The sequence below is a fragment of the Diadema antillarum genome, unplaced genomic scaffold, assembly GCF_040938485.1.
Source record: "Diadema antillarum isolate AM-2024a unplaced genomic scaffold, OU_Dant_1.0 scf00000017, whole genome shotgun sequence".
Classification (NCBI taxonomy): Eukaryota; Metazoa; Echinodermata; class Echinoidea; order Diadematoida; family Diadematidae; genus Diadema; species Diadema antillarum.
This window is the reverse complement of record NW_027270906.1, coordinates 4,497,228-4,516,459: the sequence shown is the minus strand read 5'-3', so window position 1 is coordinate 4,516,459 and position 19,232 is coordinate 4,497,228. Positions and strand designations below refer to the sequence as shown.

Below are 19,232 nucleotides of genomic sequence, written 5' to 3'. Positions count from 1 at the left end.
TTTAGCAACCACAGTATCTTCTTTACACCAAGCAGTTATGTATATCCAGAGTGAAGCAGAAACCATTATCACTGCAAGATCATCCTTTGTGACTTGTGACAGAAACCTTTGCAAAGCCGCCAGCAGGATGAAGGCAGATCTGATGTGTCTCCCACAGGCTCACCTTCCCAATATGGCATGTGTGGGAACATTTCACCAGATGGTGATCAATTTCAAGGTAACATACCTAGAAGTTTCTCACTCCATTATGCATCTGTCTTGACTGAAATGCATTTGTGTCTTCATACGTATTCCTGATTCCTGTGCATTAATAGTTAAGATTGCCTTTTGAAATTGAGTATCCTATAAGATTGTGAGTGCATATGGTCTCTTCGTCATTTGACAAATAGTTAGAATTACAATCTGTCCTGAAATAAATTAATTTAGGACAAGCGTTTTCGATATCAATGTTTTTCAGTGTTTCCACAGCTACAGTAATTTTGAAGGTAAGAAGTAAGGTCTGATGAATGCCATTCATGCAGAAGCAATGTTTATGAATGTTGTGCTGAAGGCCTGATCATGAACTCATTGCAGGCATTTTTGCTTGTAAAAATGCACAGGTATTACAGACCATTAAGAGTATTTAAAGTAAGGGTATTTTTAAGTTCAGTTCTCTTCATTTATACAACATCTTAGAGCATCCTTTGTTAGAGATTGCTACTGTTGCTCAAAAGAATGAGTACAATGAAGGCAAGGATATAGAATAAAACAGAAACAATACACAAACTAAGCAGCTTGTATGTGTTTGGGTTTTTTTTCTCTCTATTTTTCCACTTTTCCATTAAAAATGTCAGCCGGAGCTATAGTGTCATGTTTGCGGCAACAAGCAGAACTGAGTGGCATGCCTGTCTCGCTGTTGTCTGCCAAGAAGTGTGCAGAGTTCCTCAGTACTGTTGCCAGTAGCAACCAGTCGCTAGGAGACAGTCATATGATTCATGGACTCCTTACACCAGAGGCAAAGGTTAGTCTACCAGCATTGATGCAAAACGTGTTGGTGATGGAGATGTATTAGAGAAAATTATGTAAAAATCTAATTTTAGCTTCAAGAAACTAGAGAAATTCATCACATCAAATGGCACTACACAGTCTTCTGATCACTTCTGCAGTTAAGTTAAGTTAAGTGACATTGTTTTCATGAAATCTGGTCAGAAGCCCCGAAATTAAAAATGGTTAAAACTCTTCTTCTCAAGAACCAGAAGTGACAGAGTTAACTTAGCACCGTGAGTAAAGACATTGGTGATTGTAGTCTCAAGTTTATTCATGGTGAATCCAGCCAGTCCTTGAAGTCCCCCAAATCTTACCAAGTTTAAAGGAAAATGCAAATTAGGATGTAAGCAATCTATGAGATAGTCGTTTTCATACTAGGTTGAAACATGTTTAGAAATACTGAATCATGTGCTAGGATTTAAAAAAGCAGTGTCTCACAGCCTCCACAACAATTTAATGCATTTGTTTCACAAGAATGCAATGTATTTGAATTAACACGAATTTCTTTTCAAGAGACAAAATGGATATATGTTTTGTGCTCTTGGATTTAATGGGGCAGGAGAGTGAAAAATTTAACCGCTTGAATATAAAGATAATGGCCAGTTCAAGAGGTGCCAGGGTTGTATGGCATTCTTTTCCACACTTCAACCATCAAAGAATATACCAGGGAAAGTATTTAGGGTTGTGTGGCATTCTTTTCCTCACTTCACCCACCAACAAATATTACAGGAAAAATATTTCCTTCCATGAGTGACCAGATCTAATTGATGGTATTTTGCATTGTTGAAATCACAGACCAAGGTGGATCAAATTTTCGATCTGATCAAATCACTAACTGAACAGAAGATCTTCCACAGAGGGCGCTTGGCAGAAGAACTCAATTCACTTACAGTAAGCATAGCTTCAACTGCTTGTCCTTTGTGTTCTTTTTCAGTTGCTTATTTCAGAATGTGAATGTTTTATGACAGTTAACTAAAGATTTTGACAGGGACTTAAACCAACAGGTGTTGATAAAGTCAAAACATTCTTGCTTCATTTCTTGCTTAAGTTCTTGCTTAAGTTCTTTCATGGTTATTCATTGGAGTGCTCATTGATTTTCTTGGTTTCTGTGATATTTCATAATTTCCTCATGTAGATTTCAATCCAATAATTTGATTAGTACACAGACTAGCTGCAGATATGGACAGTCCCACATTTCCTTTTGATAACAGTTTACCCGAAGCACCTTGGAGTGCCCATGGAATAAATGAATAGAAATGCAGTCTGACACATTCTTTATAAGTCCCATCTCACACAAGTGCAGACAAAACTTGAGTGGATACCACAGGTGAAGTTACTGAGATCAATTTACTTTGCAGGAAACATGTAAGAAGTATGATATAACGAAAAGATATTTGCCAGGAATAAATAAGAGAACTTAAAACACTAATGATAATCCAATCTGACTTGAAGTACGGTGAAAATTTCACAATTTATTTGTCGTGCTGTGGTAATGCTTCAGCCTGTGTCATTTTCCTTTCGTTCCCTATGCCTTACTGATATTGCAGAGCAAGCAGGGACTTCCCCTTGAGTTGTTGTGGCACCTGCACAGGGAATCCCTGATGACCTTTGACCTCTATTTGACCTCACACATCAATCATCAAACTGTTCTGGATGGTCTGGCTGGGGACATTGCAAGTATATGGGAGGGAAGCTGGGAGAGGGGTGCGAATGCTGAGAAATGTGACTTCCTGCAGCAAATGACAATTGGTAAGAGCTCTGATACCAATAAGATATGAATATTTTATCAACCATACTCATTTCCTTTTAATTTTTGTGATATTATAGTAGACTTATAAAGAAAGGTGGTATAGCGATAGTATACAAATATGCACAGGTGAGAGGACGTTAGTGGAGATGCAGAGCACTGGAGGGTATTTACAATGGTGTATGCGCCTATTGCATGTCGCACAACATTGTGAGTACCTGAGAGTGTGCTGCATCTCCACTAACACCACAAACTTAAACCTGTGCACTATTTGTTTTATAAAATGGTTCTATGAACTATTTATATAATATGAACTGCTATGGCCTTGAAGGGGATACAACATTTATTGCGCGAACTAGAATTGTATCGCCCGAGTCGAAGACGAGCACAATACAATTCTAGTGAGGGCAATTAATGTTGTATCCCCCGAAAGTAGACAGTCCATATCATTGTTATCACCCATTTTAGGCATCTTGAGCAGTAACTTAAATCATTACAATGTAAACTTCCTGATTTACAGTAGCAAATTTCCACTCGACGCCAGGTCGAACCCTACACCACTGTGCTCAACTATATACACCTACATGCATGCACACAATCCCTATGAGGTACGCGGTGCGCGTAACAGCCAGCTCACACAGTCGCAGGGAGCGATCGTCCTCTATTTTTATGTGCTAACGTATGGGAATTTGCCCTCTGTCGTGAAACTCGGGTATGCTGTGCACATAATAGCCAGCGCGCACAGTCAGACGCACGCCTACACACGGTGCAGCGATTGTCCCCTAATTTTACGTGTTCTTTGCCCTTCATTGCAAAACCTCTCTGTGAGAAACTCTCATCAACAGTAAATTTTCATCACCGAGAGCTCAAGTGCGTGGATGCTAGCGGTTTGTGCATATTTTCTCTTGGTGATTGACTGGAGTGTTTGCATTTAAAGTTAATGGTGAAACCCAGAAGAAGAAAAATACCCACTAATATTGCCCGCTGGAAACTGTTGGTTTCCTGACCACTTAAAACACCAACTACAATTGCCCAGTAAAACTATGTGATATAGGTAATAATCTTTTTTATTTACCTTCATAGGTGAATATCAGTCAGCTACATGAAGAAGTTGCTCAAAAGCCAAGATGTCCGAAGAAATGTTCCAAACACACTGTATATGAACTTTTACATTTTTATTCAAAGCATGTGTAGAGTTGCATCGTAGTGAAACTTTACCCCTTATTGTTTTTGGTGATGATGCCCCCTTTTCATACACAAAAAGCTTCTTCTTTTTTTTTGTTTGATGGCCTGCTATATGGTCTGTCCTAGCCTTATTTCGTGAAGGATTTTGTTCATATTTCCAGATAGAATTTCATTGTAGTCAAAACAGGCTATGTTTTATGGCAGAGATTTTGCAGCAACCTGGGGATACAGTTTCCATTGCATGACAACAGGCATTTCTAGTCATTGTTGTTGTAAGCAAAGGCATCAGCACCATTATCTTCACTTTATTTGTCTATATGATCTTGATAGCACTAGCTCACGACTCTTATATATAGGCCTCTCCTGTTCACAGCCTTTGGTGTGTTTCGGTCCCAAGTTTACCGTTGTGAACTCTTTTGCTTTCCTACATATGTCTTTCTCCTCAGACACCCTCGTTTGTTTCATTCAACTTGTCCATCATGAAAAGATTGCACCTTCTTCTTCAAGCGATGTGCCTGAAGTTAGAGGGATTTGTGAGGTGAGTTGAATGTTATCACTTCTGAGTCAGTGCTCTTAAGAGTAAATGTTTCCGTGTTTGATTATATATTTTGGAAATTTGGCACAGTGACAGCAAAGATGTTCAATTTTCACCCATTCACTTTTGAACAAAACTGCATAATTGTTACAGGCTATTAGTGTCAGGGCTTAATTTCATCAAAATGTGGAAGTGGAGAGTATTGATATACACACTATTTCACTGAAATATTCAGCAAAATAATAGTAATTATTGATTTACATTATTTGTACAACATTTGTTCATGGGTAAAGTATTACAGGTGTAAGATTGTATGCAAAATATCATAAAAACCAGAATTGAGTGTTAATTGTTAAGATAAGCTAAAACATGGGCAAATGGGACAGCATGCATGTTATTTGCTTATGGTATGCAGAGATATGTTATTAGACAAACTGTAGAACCAGGTTAGCATTTTTGATATTCTGTAAATAGATTTGAATTTGCTAGAAAAGAAGCATGTAACTTTCAATGATGTGATAATTAAAGGATTAAAGTGGGTATTGTCACAGATTAGTTTGAAATTTTTTTTTTGTCTGTCTTTCTCCCTCCACCCCTTCTTTCTCATTCTCTTCTTTTCTCTTCCTTTCATTTTCGTCTGGAATTTGCAGTGTGCTGAAAGGATTCTTGAGCAAGTCTTCACAAGTGAGCATGCATGCATTTCATCTGTCACAACAAAATACAGGAAAGACGTATTGATTCAGCTGTATCAGTATCGTGTCGGCCAGCTGTTTTGAAATTTCTTACGATTCCTTTTGCTTTCAAAAAGCTTGTTATAATGACCAAGGATGACCTTCCAAGCTCCTCATGATGTTTTGATGGCAAAGATAGAATATTTAACCTATCAAAGTTGAGATATGTTTTGGTGAATTGCAATGCAAATATCATTAGTAATTGCCTTTCCTCCAAGGAAGTTTCAAATAGTTTGATGCTGCTCTCTTCCTTTGGTATGAGTATTTGAAGAAATGTTGATGTATTCATTGTGTATTTAACATGAATGTGCCAGAGTGAGAGTACTGTAGGTGGACTTATTTCAAGTTACCAAAGTTGTTAGAGCATTTCAAGCACCAAAATTGCCTGAATTTGCAAGACTATTCTAATTTCAAATGCTTGTTGTAAATTTTGTCCACAGACTAAAACAAGAATGAAATAGACATATCTTGCATATGCACATTCATTAATGGATATCTGTTAACTTATGCGAAAAATTTCATGAAAAGAATTGCATAATCTATGAACTAAATCCAACCTACTGCTGTGAATTTAGTGTGTTCACAGGGCACTTGATTATTATCTTTTGCATTATTTTGTACATTGATCCTACTTAAATTATTCTGGAGTAAGCATTCTTGATATTTTAAAACAAATTGGAAATAAGGTCAATCAGGCTTTTTCCCCCTAATGTTTAACCCGTTGAGGAAGAGTCCCGAGTATACTCGGGCAGGGGTCTATGGGATATGCATGTTGTAGCAAAATCAGTCCGTTGTCAAGAGGTTGAATGTTTTGACAGTGAATGTAGATTGTAATAGGATACTGTATCATGTGTTTAGACTGGCAGTATGTAGAGGATACAGTAGTGACATATTGTGAAGTGATTATAACAAGTATGCATTGTCTTGACACATTTCATATCGTCTCACGACAAATGAGTAACTGAATTCTGTGAAGGAAAGTAAATGCTCAGTTGGAGAAGGTATCTACAGCTTTTGTGTCATTTTTCATTTATGATAAACATTTCTGGTCAGTTTCCCTTTGTTTACATTTATTATGTATTCAAAAAGTTGCATCACTTTGGTGATCCTTGACATTTGTACTCAAGTTGATTTCTATCCTTTGGAATAATTTCAGGTTTATGGAAGCTTCTGACCATACATGCATTGGGAATTTAGCAGTTTCTGAGATGGAACACAGTACATGTTGTACTAGTAAGGGCTTTCCATTGCTCTGTCAGTAAGAGCCCTGGTCTAGCAGTCCAGATGTATCAGGTTTGAATCCAATAGATTTTCTTTGTTCACTTTTCATTTGTGTTGCATGCATTTCTGGTAAGTTTCCCTTTCTTTGCATCAAACACTTTTGATCACACAGGAGTGTTCCAGGCTGCATGTAAGCAGGGTGGTGAGCCCCCGAGCCACGAGGGTGTTCTTCCGATGTCGAGACTCCAGACCCTGCTCCCGATGGAGAGCTGTCGCCTTTTTGCCTCTCGTCACATCACTCAGCTCCTCAGCCACAAAACAGGCAGCTCAGGTAAAAGTAGCTGAAGTCAGAACCTCAGCAAAGTTGCATTTTTGGGTATCATCTTCATATTATCACAATTCTTACTTTGACTACGTGACGGTAATTACCATTCACCCTTTTGTTAATTTGCCACACCACAGTTTGTTCCACTGTGCAATATATTAAATAATGCTAAATATAGGGAAATTGCTCACAGAGTATAGTAGCCAGCTTTTAAAATCATGTGGCCCGTTACTCCTTAAATTCACCATCTTTGAAGGAAAACAAAGCAAAACAAACAAAAAGGAAGAAATACAATAAAAGTGTTTTTCTCTGTGAATATGAATAAGTCACAACCAGAATATGTCTTACAGCATTGTGCAATAATGAGCTGGAAAATACATTTTTAATGGTAAGAGTTACAATGTTTTTTCCTGTTAATGATTTTTGTGAAATTAATTTGAGAGATACAAGGGGAAACGCACATAATTAGAATAAATGATTTCAGTTGCTTAAAAAAATACAGATTTCTCAAAATGCTTTGCTTGTATGATACTGAATGTTCAGATATCCTTCGTGCCAGCCAGTCAACAAGGTCTAAGCACTGCCAGTAACAACAGAGAAATTAAACATTTGTACCTACCATCACATGTCAATGTTTTTATTACTTTAAACTTTTTATAAAAGTAATAGTGAAAATGGATAGAAAGGATGAGATTTATATTAGCCTTGACGGATATTTTTACGACTTTGCAGCAGTCACTGATACGTTCGGTCAGCAGCATGAGTGGACCTTTGCCAAAGCATCACCATACGTGGTTAGCCTCTTCCGACAGCTGCTGTTAGCTTTACATGAAAGTGATGCAGTGGGACTATTAAGGAGAGCGCTGGAACAAGAACAGGTACAGGCAGACAAAACCATGTCAGTTGTGCTTGTATCATTCTCTTATATCATGTAGAATCATTGAATATTGAATGAAGTTAGACATACTCTTGGACTGTTGCATAACAGCTCATTCATATTGGGAGCAATGGTATAATATCATATCAGGGATGCCAAGTTCAAAAAAAAATTAATCATGACTCGGCATCTCGGCATGCAAATGTGCGCGCGAGCGAGGGTGTGGGAGGGGTTCCCCCCCCCCCACCCCCGTGGCCTCCCACGGTAGGGAGCTTTTTCAATTTTTAGCTCTTAATGGTGCGATCAGGTGCATACTTTAGTGACTATTTTTTACTTATTTTGAAAGACAAAAGGGAAATATACCTTCAATTGCAACTATCACTTAAATCTTTTGAGCTATGCTCATTATTATAGGCCCAAGTTGCAGACTTCGCCCGATGCGTTAGAAAAATGGGTGTCATGCGTGAGATCGTGAGATGGCCCCTAAATGCTTGAGTCTCACACAGAATGCGTGAGACTTGGTAGCTCTGTCATATAAATCGATCATCTGCAATGTGGTAGGGGTGATCTGGGGGTCCAGTGTCATGCTTTGAGTTTTACATCCCAGGGTTTCTAACCATGAGCGAGAGTTTGGAGTGAGACACTGTGAGGATGTGAGTGACCAAACCTCATTGATCAAAGTGACGGTGGTTGTGGTGGGGGGGGGGGGGGGGGGCAGTTGGGAATGGTGTGGAAGGGGAGCCCTAACCCTAACCCACACCCCCCCCCCCCCCTTTCAACTGGAGGGAGCTTTGCCAACTTAACATTTTAAATGGTACACTCTGGTGAATACTTCAGTAAAAATTTCAATGCATGCATAGAGAGAGTGTGCCTGTGGGAAAGTCTTGAAAGTTTGGGCTTGGGCATTCTGAAAGTTCAGATTGTCAGGGATTTGGCGGGCATTTTCTTGTTCAACTCCTGTTTTGAGGGTTCTGCGTGAGAATTCTTTCATCAGAGTGAGACAGTTAAAATTTGGTAAGAGAGATGGCAGCCCTGACATCCTCAAGACAAAAAGTTTCAGAGGGAACCGCCTCTCACTTGATGGATGATATTCATCGTCTTCACTTGAGTTTGGAATGCGGTGTGTCTACTGGAGCTCAAGAACCGCTGTAGAAATTGGGTTCAACGATATAAGATACCAGTAATTTGATGAATCAGGATATGAAATGTCAATTAATTATACCTCCGCCAAGGGAGGAGGTAATGTTTTCATTTATTACCATTTGTTTGTTTGTCCGTGTGCAAAATAACTAAAATAGTTGCGAAGGGATTTGGATGAACTTGCAGGAAAGTTTGAGAATGACACAATGAACCGATGATTAGATTTTGGGAGTGATTTGGAAATTTTTATGGCTTTTATGAAGGATTTTTGGTATTTTGGCAGGTAGGGTCAATGAACTTCGGAGTTCAAGCTGGGTATTTTGAGGTTTTCATACGTGCACTTACGTGTGTGCTCTAGTTTCTGCGCTGCTAGGGCGAGGCGTGCCGTGCAGCTGAGGGTTTATGATGTAACAAAATGCTTCTACGAATGTATATTGGGAATTCGGGCGATTTTTAGCATGCATGCGTATGGGTGGAAATCACCGATCTCTATGGAAGAACAAGATTATTGGTGGAAACTAGCCGCTTGGCAGGGGTCTGCCCGCGCAGAGTGCTTCTCCAGTTTCTAATAGTCTCCTGGTGTTGATAAACTTTCCAAACCTACAGCAGAGTTTACTCTCTGGTCAGTGGCAGCTGTTGCCATAGTTACTCTCTGTTGTCTTTATGTCACACAGGTCAACTGGAAGTCAACTTTGATCTACACTTCAACAGTTTTGATCTACTTTCCTCAAGCTCAAGAACTGATCAGATGTGAGTTTCTTGTTTCCATATCCCACAGAGTACCTTTCCGAGATTATGTACAGTTGACTCTCATTATAACGAAGTCCTCGGGACCGGCAGTTTGTTTGTTTGTTTTTTTTGTTATATCGAAATTTTGATATAACCGAATAAATAAACAATGAAAATGCATAGAGGGGAAAATGTTGTGGCCTGAATATTTACTTTGTTGTAACCGGAATTTCATTATAACCATGTTCGTTATAACGGGAGTGCACTGTGTTGCTATTTGTCAGAGAGAATGATGTATCAAGAAGCAACTTGATAAAATGTCGGCAAGTTGTAGATAAGGACTTTTCCTTGTCATGAGTAGATTTTTTGTGGCTTTATTGTGTAAAGTTCAGTTTTGATTTGGTATAGGGGATGTATAAATTTGTAAAATCATGTCCTCTTATGTGTCATGTTATAGAGACAGTATAAGAGAAGAGAAGCTCACGTTGTTTGTGAGGGGAAGCAGATGGACAAAATGATTTAAAATGAACATTTGTTGGTATAAGGCAAAGTTACTTGCTGCCACTTTGAAGGGCATAGTAGAAGGCATTTATAAAAAATCATTATGAAATGGTGATGTGGATCCTAGTCAAATGATTGGCTAAGAGCTATCATGTGACCAGTCTTTTCTTTTGGCTAAAGACCCACTTGGCTTCGCCTTGTGCATTTCTGACAGTTCCAAAGTTATCATTTTGTGGATATTTCTAATGCCCTGTGTGATATACCTTATTTGCATTCTATTGTCTGCAAAATGACCAATGGTTATTATTCTGCATTTTGTCTCATACCGGATAATCTTTCTGATTATCACATTCATTTTAAACACATACTCTGTCTCCTGATTTTCCTATAATGTTTAATATTTCTTGTAAGCATCTCAGTCTGTTCCTTCTGATTAACAGGCTGATTTTGGTATAAAATGCATTTCCCATAGACATCTGCCGGAGTATACTCGAGACTAGTCTTCAATGCGTTAAAGTCTCTTTTCCTGCTTGTTAGACATGCTTTTTAATGTTAACAGCCTGGCATATCTCACATCATTCTTTCTGCTACCATGTCTTCTGCTCATGCAGCATGCATTCAGGAATTTGTTGAGCAAGCCCTGGGGAGCTATGAAGAGGGACCCCTCATCTCTGCTTTCCTATTGGTCAGACAAGCAGCCAATGAAGGGCCTCATGTCTTTCCACCGTATGCCTCGTGGTTTAAGGTAGTGTGGTTATTTCAGTCAAGTTTCTGTGTTCTGTTTTCAGTTTCTGTATTCCTTGCAGTAATATCCCTGGCAGTAGGGTCAAATGATTGTGGTTGCAGCTAGTCAATAAATAGTGATGGAATAGTAAGATTACAGATATTTTTGTATATGATTATCCGAGATGAGTTGTGGTAAGACATCAGTTTCTCAGCAATATCCCTCTGATGGTCCCCATGGAAGAATGCAGTAACTATCACTGCCAAATTTTGATGTTCTTCTTCTTTTCTTCTCCTCCTCCTCCTCCCACTCCTCCTCCACTTTCTTCTCCTCCTCAAAGAAAAAGTTACTTTCCAGCAAAGGGCACTAGCAAATCGTGATAACAGAGTATATTTCATCACAATGTCTGTCTTTTACTTGACTGGGTAGAATTCCCATGAGATGTTGCAGGATATCGACCCGAAATTCTGTTGGCTTGTTTTGAAGTGTTCCTGTCGACTTTTAACTGATTGTTTTCCTCTGTCTTTCTTATCTCAGGAGACGTTTGCCTCTGGACCATCATCAACAAACAAGAAAGCATTCTCCTTCCTCCTAGAATTCCTCACCAACCTCGTGCCTCATGAGATGGCATCTTCTCTACGGGTAGGTTTGGTGTTTTGTTCTCTTGACACTCTTTTTCTCTCCATGAGGATGCAGCTAGTTCATTCGATAGTGCTACCATAAACCTTTTTCCCTCATTTACTTCACCGTACAAACCTTCAAGCAACATATAGTTCATTCTAGTTTGCCAGCTTGTTCAGTTCAGTTCAGTTCATTTCAGTTTGGTTTGGTTGGTTTGGGTTGGGTTGGGTTCAGTTCGGTTTGGTTTGGTTCAGTTCAGCTCAGTTCAGTTCAGTTCAGTTCAGTTCAGTTCAGTTCAGTTCAGTTCAGTTCAGTTCAGTTCAGTGTAACATTGGTTTGTTCAGGAATTAGCACAAGACATACACTTATCACTTTATGTGCCATGTTGCACGCCCAACTCAGTCGACGGCATGCCAAGTTCGCATATTTTGCTCAAACACACAAACCTGCCCAAACCAATCAATAACATACCATATGCCACAGTAAACTGAAAGCGCTTCTCGCGATTCCAGTCCTGTCACATAAAGCTTGCATTTTGTGTGGTGAGTGACGATGAAGCAGTATTCGCTAGTGGATTTGCTAGTAAATGTTTCTGTCACTGTTTGTGTACAAATGTCTTGGCTTTACAATAGTGTAGCTACTGGGCATTTGAAAGAAAAATCATCATAGATTTGTCACACAATTACCATCTAAGCAAAGCTTGGCAGTCTTACAACTCTATTCATTATGTATCCATAGTAACAAAAATCTATAAAGGTTACATACATTTGAAAAACAAAATGTTTTCTCAAAGCATGACTATGCTGCTGTTTCAGAATAATGTGGCACACAGGGGGTTTGCACCATGGCACATAAAGAGTTAACCCTCTATATGTGCCTAGGCAGTTTTAGCCAAACATGTCAGGCTTTTTCATCAGCATGCAATAATCCCTCCAAACTTCACCTGGTGGATTAGCAAGCCCACTCAGGTGTAGCACTGTGCCTTGGTCCAACAGGGATTATGGATGACATGGTGACACAATAGGGATTAGGGGAGTTGGCTAATCTGTAATCAATGATAATTAATTTCTATACATCTCTACCAATTGGTGCAGAAAGTGCTCCAATCAGCAAACAATAATACATGATTGGCACACAGACACTGAAATATTGATTGTTTGAAATCATTTCTAACAAAGAGAACTCTGTAATTGTTTAGATCAAATTGCAGGATTTTAAAGACCTAAAAGAATGCACAAAAAAAGGAAAAAAATCTCTGCAGACATCGGGATACACTCGATGATATATGATGAAAAGAAATGTCTGACTTTTAACTAATCAATGGCACTGATCATGCAGGCAAACAGTTACCATAATCACTTGAAGAATAGTACAAAGTTTTACATGTGATGAACATGGGTTCCTTCCGTATGTTAATCTATCATTTTGTTATATTTATTTGCATTTGTGTGTGTTTGTACCGGGGTATGTTTTTATGTTTCTGCACATACTGTACCTGGAGGCATGCCATTTGTCAGTTTGTCTTGAATTCAGTCTGTCTGTGTCTATCTTGAGTTTATTCCATCTTGTAGGAGGCTATTGCCTCGTATTGGAAGAAAAGTTGTCTGGCACCAAGCACTTATGCTCTAATCCTTATTTTTTTGTTATTGTTGGGTCTTTTTCAGGCACATATTCAAAATCCACCCACAGCACCAGCCAAGTGCCAGGACATACTCAGAGATTACCTGATGTTGGCCAAAACCAGACTGTCAGATCTCAATGTGAGTTTTCAATGAATTTATGGCTCGGACACCCCAGTCTTTAAAGTTAGTCCTGAATGAATTGATACTATAGACACCACAATCCTTAAAGTTAGTCATGACTTCATTGATACCTCAGACACCCCAATCCTCAAAGTTAGTCATGGAATCATTAATACTGCAGTCACACAGATGTCACAGTTAGTCATTATTCAATTTATAACGTAGATACTAAAGCTTAAAAGGTAGTAATGTATTCAATGATACTGCAATATCCCTAGTCTCAAAGTTAGTCATAAACTAAGTGTTATTATACATTTGTACCATGAATACCTTAGTCTCATAGTTAGTCACAAATCTATTGTTATCACAGATGCTCCAATCTCAAAGTTAGTAATTCATTGATACAACAAACAATGAAACGTCAGAGAAGGTAGTGAAACCATTGGTATGAAAATCACTGAGATCCCCAAGTAGTCATGAACACAGTGATACCATCGTAATATCAAAATTAGTCATGGATTAATTGATACCACAAACATTTCAGTCAAAAAGGTTAGTCATGAGTGTGTTGGTACTGCAGACACTTTCCCTTTTGCCCCAAAGTGCTTCGTATGATCCAGTCATATATTCTTGATCTCAGAACAATATTACTGATAGTATTTTTTGTGGGAATTTATTTTCTGATGATAACTGTTCCCAGAATAACTTTACTGATACTAACACGCCTCAAGCTAAACGGAAGGAAGAGGAGAACTGAAGTGGAGAAATTTAATGAGCTTCATAACAATCACAACAACAAAGCAGTTTCTGGTAGAGCATTTTTATATCATTTTCCTTGTAATAATTGGTTAAGAGTTGGTTGCAGACATGTAATTTGTTACATGCATTGACATTAAACCATAGGAAATTTCACTCATGAGGCATATTTTCATCAGATCAAGGATCGAACTGATGGACTATTTTGTGATCTAGGAAAGTAGCCCGATATCACAAATTTTAATCTTTATCAGCTCGAAAACAGCCTGCCTGGGAAATTAGCCCGAAGTTGGTGCATGCGTACTTTGCATCATGACTCGGCCCGCTCAGCCACAGAACTCTACATAGAGTTGTATGGTCTTGGTGCGCAGTGCAAATGATGGGATCGAGAAAATTTCAAGCTGATGGAGACGGCACCCAAATAGCATGCTATTTCACAAATTGGTGCGCCATTTTACAAACTAGACCAAGATTTTTTTGGAAATTCTCCCGATCAAAAGCACGCTATTTGCATCTTTTTGCACAAATAGCGGGTTCATTTGACATCGGGGTCATTTCCTAACCACAAAATAGCGCAATATTTTGAAATGTTAGTCTGAGGAAGACAGGCCTATTATGATCTCTTGTAATTTGATCTCTGCTGGTGGTCGTGAATTAGGAGCTTTTCAAGCCATTCTTGTGCTTGGTTGTCAAAATATGAGTATCAACACAACAAGGAACACAACAACTGATGCCTCACATTCTTTGATATCATGCATCATTTGTTTGCAGGAACCTTGGCAGTTTACTGTAGCGGGTCGTGTTGGCAAGTTTGGGACTGGCGTGCAAAGTCTAAAGGTACATTGGATGTCTGTGTTGCATGCATAGCTTGCTGTACAATAAGTTCAAGTTTCAGATTATATATCTAGAAACATTTCTTTCGACATGGATTGTAAATGTCCAGGTGATTCCAGCAACCTATGGGGGATAAATCCAGACATTGAAATTCTAGTGATGTAGCTGCTGGTGTTCTGATCGGTGTATATGCCAAAATTCTAAAGAAGAAATAGTCATCACCATTAACTGTATGACAAAAATAACTTTCAATCCGTGTAAAACGAACTTGTGATTAGAGTTTAATTCAGATAATCAAAGAAAAGACAAAGTGAGTATGTCTCATTTCTGTTTGTCTGTCTGTGTGTGACCTCAGCCAAGAGATAAGGCTCTCATGGATGTAGACGTGGCTGTGGATTCCTTCGAGAACAATGGAAGAATACCTCCCAATGTCTTGGAGGCAAGGTAACTTGTTAGGAATCTTGTGGAATTCACCCGATCATGGTAGACTAGTCAGGTTTTGTCACACATTACAAGCAGTATACTTTTTATTGTGACATTTCCTTTAAAGAGTGACTTGCTACTGGTGTTCTATGCAGTGATCTACTGAACAGATTTTCAGTATTGTTAATCAAAATGGCAATATTAAGCTGAAGTTCTCAAATGTAACATAAATGTGAAGTAAACATGTGAAGTAAGAAGTGCCACCTACATCCATGTATCTGGACAAAGCCATAGGAGATTAACATCAGTTTCAAATTGGGTGCAAATCTGAAATTCAAAGTAATTTTATGGTGTAGGCCCTAATTTATTTGTCAGGACTTCATCATAACAGAAGTTGCGTGTACTGAGTGGTCGGAATTCCTTGTGGAACAGAGAATTCACACTACTTTGTATAATTATCATTGCACTCTGTACTAGTTCTCCCTTTCTGTTCTTATTCCAGCATTTTTAAGAAACCTTACTACATGGCACACTTTCTTCCTGCTCTCCTTACTCCAAGAATGGTGAGTTTTAGTGAAACTGGTAGACTCCCATGGTTGCTGTTTTTCATCAATTGTGGATTTAGGATTAGGATATGATGTCAGATTAGGGTCCTGGAGTGCAGGACAAGAGGTGGGATTTAGGATTTAGATTTTGGTTAAATTGACATGTGAGATACACCATCTGATCTTGTCAGCATGATGAAACTAGCAAATAGGGGTGTAGACCCAACAGGACTGAACCATTTGATAATGAATATATGGAGGAAGTGGTGTTCTCTGTAGGGGACCTGTGAATGTAGTCACAGTGGAATCATTGAAAAGTAAATCTTGGGATTGCTCTGATTTCAGTTTGTTTGTTGTACATACTATGGTGTTACTGTAAAAGTGGATATTTTCGCGCGACTAATTTTTCGCGCTTGGCCATGTAAGAAGAGTTTCGCGTGTTTTTAATTCTGCGGAATTAAGACATCAACAACCGGAACATATGGCACGCAAAAATATTCGCGTGCTTTTATTTTTGCGCTAGCTTTCTGTTGCGCGAAATGCGCGAAAATTTCAACACCGCGAAAATTTCCACTTTTACAGTATTGTTCTCTACAAACTCATCCAGTATCTTGCAAAAGCTTGTCTTGTGATGGCAGCAGGTCTCAAAATATTTTTGTTTGATTACAGTCCAAATTATTAACACATCCAGAGTAAGAATTGACTCTCTTCTGTGTTCCCATATGTTGTTCTCATAAAATTTCATTGCATTAGCACACATCATCTCTTCTCTTAGTCCCCACGCGATAAGTTTTACAGATGCCTGTTACATGTCTTCATGAACATAAATTTTGCAATGAATGTACTGTGTGACTTGAAAGTTGTCATTTGAGACTGCAATATACTCATTTCTATTCAAGAATCTTGCTCTGTTTGTAGCAAAATGAGAATACCTGATTTGATAGAGGATGTCAGTCTGTCATATGTTACATTACATTTACAGTCCTCATTGTGATGTGCAACTTTATTAACTCTTCTTTTCAATTTGACAATTACAAGTCAACAGAAAATTCGTGGAGATATGCACCTCTGCTATTTAAATGTGTGCTCTTTATGTGAAGCAAAACAGCATGACAACCCAATCTATTCTCATTCTTGTTTTCTTCTCTCTCTTTTTTTTTTTCAAGCTTCCTGACATTGCTGATGGAAAGATGAAGTTGATTGAGGCAATGAAGAGGCAAGTCGGAAAATCCCTGCAGTAAAATTTAACAAAAGGATGTTTGTGCATGACCTTGGTTAATAAAGGGACATTCCAGATGATTTTCATAATTTCACATCATGTATTACATAAATCAACAACTCCATGTATAGATTTTTGGCATTTATTGTTGTTCTTGAGCAGAGAAACAATACTTTGAAAAACCTCAAACAAATTACACTGAACAAGGATGACATAGGAGGTTCACATATTTCAGAAATGTAGCAGTGTAATTTCATTACAATACCGCTTGCTTGCGAGTTCACCTGTGTATAATCTATGCATGCCTTATTCTTTTGTTCAGCTTCCTTGAGTCCTAACTCATGCATTCTTATGGTGACTCTGCCATGTCATCATCCTTGGTCATTGCAATTTATTCTACATTTTGAAAATATTCTTATTCTTCATCCCAATTATCACAAACTCTGAAACTCTGTCCTCAGTACAACTGATTTATAGTTGTTCGAATGTAAAAATTTGAAAATCATCCGAAGGTCTCCTTTAACCCATTGAACACTAGTCCCAAGTATAGTAAGAAATGTGATAATGAGAAATGTGTTTAATGGCAAAATCAGGTCGTATTCAATGGGTTGATATGAGGAGTCTGTCCTCCTTCATAAAAAAGTCTTTATGTTAAGTCTTATGAAGGATAAATGACATTAACCCTCCTATCATAACTATGTAATGGGAGGAAGTACTGCATGCATGATATTTCATGAGGATTGTGTTATGCTTTTCTTCCGTACTTTTGTTTAAATGAAAGGTTTATGAAGAGCACTTTACTATCTGCAGTGTGCTTTGAACACCATGTACTGAGAAGACTTTCAACACTCTAGAAGTTACATGAAAGGCATTACTGCTAGAATTTGTGCTAGGGAAAGAGAGCCTGTGGAAAGTGAGTGTGTGGCTATTGTATTGAAACAAGGCTGTTCTTTGTCTGACTGTGGATCTCTTTAATACAGTGCTAACAAGATTCCAAACAGTGTCTACCGTCAGTACGAGGAGGCCTGTGCCAAGGAACTCAATGAACTCCTGGATGGTAGGTTGTGATTTGATTTGATATGATTTGATTTGATTTGATGTATTCTCTGTATGGCACTGCTTTACAATTACATCAATTTCCAATGGTTTCAATAAACATTGTTTATGCAAACATGACATTACACAGAATACTTGTTTTGTACAATTTTAGGAAAAAAAAAAAAAAAAATATATATATATATATATGTTGATAAGGTAATCCACGTGTTGGCAAGATAAAAAGATAAGTAACAAAACTGCAACAAAGTTCATACTTTATTCACCAACGGTTTATTTCTTCACACAAATTTTCGAGCGTCTCGCCGCCCTTTCTCAAGTGTTGATACTGAGAGAACAATAACAAAATTAAGCCATAACAATATATTGCAACCGTGTTACCAAGGATGCGCGCTTTAACGCATCAATAGGCCTATAGTTAACTTGTCGAGCTACACTTTGTCTGAAGGGGAGGAGAGCGTACTTGGTCTCGGTATGTCTTTCTGCCCTACCAGGCGACTCGATAAAGTACAACTGTGCGCCGATACTTTTCACTTCACACAAGAAATCCCCCGAACCGAACTCCGCTCTGCAAACAGGTGCCCAAAATCTGAGACAGTGGCAGAAGAAGAAGAAGCGTCGCAACCTAGGCCGACGAGGAAACTAGTCTATCAAAAGCGACGCCCTGCTGTCCCCAGCGGAAGAGACCCCTTCATCGACTCGTTTGTGAGCAATGTGGAGAGACACCTCGACAAGCTGCTGAAGGAGACTGAACGGGAACCCTCATCGAACATATCACGGAAGCAGCAAGACGCCATCCGATCCCTGCGCGACAACGCTGACATCACGATTAAGCCTGCTGACAAAGGGGGAGCCGTCACCATCCAGGATACAGCGGACTACATCACCGAGGCGGAAAGACAACTGTCCGACACTAGACTCTACAAGAAGCTTGACAGTGACCCTACGAGCTCGTTCACGAAGGAAGCTGAGACTCTTTGTAATAACCTGAAACACATCGAAAAGAGAGAAGCGAAACAACTTGTACCAAGTAAGCCGGTAACTAGTAGATATTACACATTACCTAAGATCCATAAACTTCCGACGATGGTAGCAAATGCCACTGACAAAAATGCTGAAGATTTGGAAACTTCCGAAATTACTGAGTTATCGAGAGAACATAAGATCATTCCGCCTGGACGGCCAATTGTTTCCAGTGTAGGTTCACTTACTGAACCGATGTCAGCTTTCATTGATAAGTATCTACAAGCGGTCTTACATAACATCGAGAGCTATGTAAAAGATACCAATGATTT

The 19,232-nt window shown here is 38.8% G+C and overlaps 1 protein-coding gene across 1 annotated transcript in view; it reads left to right on the top strand.

The window, feature by feature from the left end:
• The first annotated feature begins 826 nt into the window (after window positions 1-826).
• LOC139725874 (Fanconi anemia group A protein homolog) overlaps window positions 827-19,232 on the top strand; it is a 49,892-nt gene continuing 31,486 nt past the window's right edge. Inside the window, exons 1-15 of the mRNA XM_071636955.1 lie at window positions 827-1,000; window positions 1,822-1,917; window positions 2,574-2,775; window positions 4,405-4,496; window positions 5,144-5,177; window positions 6,618-6,776; window positions 7,506-7,648; window positions 9,462-9,537; window positions 10,629-10,762; window positions 11,279-11,383; window positions 13,027-13,122; window positions 15,050-15,138; window positions 15,620-15,680; window positions 16,829-16,878; window positions 17,862-17,938. Coding sequence (XP_071493056.1) covers window positions 827-1,000; window positions 1,822-1,917; window positions 2,574-2,775; window positions 4,405-4,496; window positions 5,144-5,177; window positions 6,618-6,776; window positions 7,506-7,648; window positions 9,462-9,537; window positions 10,629-10,762; window positions 11,279-11,383; window positions 13,027-13,122; window positions 15,050-15,138; window positions 15,620-15,680; window positions 16,829-16,878; window positions 17,862-17,938 — 1,588 coding nt within the window. The remainder of the gene's footprint in view (window positions 1,001-1,821; window positions 1,918-2,573; window positions 2,776-4,404; window positions 4,497-5,143; window positions 5,178-6,617; window positions 6,777-7,505; window positions 7,649-9,461; window positions 9,538-10,628; window positions 10,763-11,278; window positions 11,384-13,026; window positions 13,123-15,049; window positions 15,139-15,619; window positions 15,681-16,828; window positions 16,879-17,861; window positions 17,939-19,232) is intronic.